The 1628-nt window shown below is 62.3% G+C and overlaps 1 protein-coding gene across 1 annotated transcript in view; it reads left to right on the top strand.

Annotated features, from left to right (window-relative positions):
* Positions 1–1628, top strand: part of LHX5 (LIM homeobox 5) — a gene marked incomplete at its 3' end in the record, with an annotated part of 6025 nt that overhangs the window by 3102 nt on the left and 1295 nt on the right. The window contains exons 3-4 of the mRNA XM_017746477.1: positions 145–422; positions 1571–1621. Coding sequence (XP_017601966.1) covers positions 145–422; positions 1571–1621 — 329 coding nt within the window. The remainder of the gene's footprint in view (positions 1–144; positions 423–1570; positions 1622–1628) is intronic.

The following is a 1628-nucleotide window of genomic DNA, read 5'->3' as shown; positions in this document are numbered from 1 at the left end:
GTGCTGCTCTCCGCCCCCCCCCACCCCCTCTCCTGGAAAGCAGCCGGGCCGGGTGGGCCGGGGGGGGCAGAGGAGAGGGGGGTCAATCTCTCCCCTAAGTCATCCACCTCCCCCCCCCCTTTCCTCTCTGGGTCTCCTTTACAGTGTCCTCGTGTACAGACAGGAGTTTGTCCCCGGATCTCCAGGACCCCATGCAGGACGACACCAAGGAAACGGACAACTCGACCTCCTCGGACAAGGAGACCACCAACAACGAGAACGAGGAGCAGAACTCGGGCACCAAGCGGAGGGGGCCCCGCACCACCATTAAAGCCAAGCAGCTGGAGACCCTCAAAGCTGCCTTCGCCGCCACCCCCAAACCCACCCGGCACATCAGGGAGCAGCTGGCCCAGGAGACCGGCCTCAACATGAGAGTCATCCAGGTAGGACAGCCCCAGCCCACCGGGAGCGAGGGGAAGGGGTCCTGTAGGAGCCCAGACAGTTCAAGGCTGGGACAGTGACCCCCGGGTGCCGGGAAGGGGTTGGGACATGGAGGTTGGTCCCTCAAGGAATGGGAACAGGCGAACCCCATTCGTCCCCTGCCAGCGTCACTTCAGGCCCAGGCCTGCACCCACCCCACGCTCTCGGGGGTGAGCGGGGATCCCCCACCCCGTGGGAAGGGATGAAACCCGTTCCCAAAACACGAGGCAGCCTGGCTTTGCGTGGGGCCGAGCAGGATCCCCGGCGCGCCGGGAGATGGATGCTCCAGCCGTGCAGAAGCGAGGAGCATCCATCGCGCTCCGCAGGCAGCCGGCTCTTTCTCACCGCGCTGCCCCCGTGAAGAAAATCCCTGCGGAAATGTAGGGATTAATGGGCTTTAATAGCGGCATTAATAGGGGAGGACTCTCCGGCTTTGCTGGTAGCGGAGCTGCGATTGCCGGCTCCTGGCAGAGGGGAGCACGAGTCCCGCAGGAGAGTGCTGTGCTCGTAGCCCTGAGCTGCCCCATCCCTGGGGGAGCGAGACAATAATCCAGACGCCCCACCAGGCTGCTGAGGCGTGCGGTTCGCATGAGGCAATGCCCGCGGAGAGGCAGCCACGTCTCCCCTTTCCCTTTTATTCCCATCCTCACCGCCGGCTGCTCTGACCCTGCCTGCTGCCCCAGGTGCTCATCCCTCTGCTCCCCGCTTTCTGCCTGCTTCTGCCATGATCCAGAGTCCTATCCCCTTTTTCCTTCCCACGTTTCCTCCCTTCTTCCCCCTATCCATAGGGGAAATTTCCCCCTCCTGTATTTTTCCAGCTGCAGGGACTGAGAGAGATGCATGTGGGGATGCAGCTGGGGGAAGGAGGGGCAGGATTTTAATTAACCTGGTTATTTGTGGGGTGCGGTGTCCCATGCACTTTTTGAGGTATCAGCAGCAGGAAGGAGGGGTCGGTGTTGGTAAAAAAAAATACCCAGATATTGGAAAACCCGTGTGGATGCAAGATTTCCAACGCTTTCCCCGCCCAGACTTTGGGGGGTGGGGTGTCGCTGACCCAGAGGGGTCCCTGCTCGCCCATCCGCGGTGGGCACTGACCCCAGCCCGGTCACAGGTGTGGTTCCAGAACCGTCGGTCGAAGGAGCGGCGGATGAAGCAGCTGAGCGCACTGG

Source organism: Corvus brachyrhynchos, unplaced genomic scaffold, assembly GCF_000691975.1.
Source record: "Corvus brachyrhynchos isolate BGI_N302 unplaced genomic scaffold, ASM69197v1 scaffold19, whole genome shotgun sequence".
Lineage (NCBI taxonomy): Eukaryota > Metazoa > Chordata > Aves > Passeriformes > Corvidae > Corvus > Corvus brachyrhynchos.
This window is presented reverse-complemented; position numbering and strand designations above follow the sequence as displayed.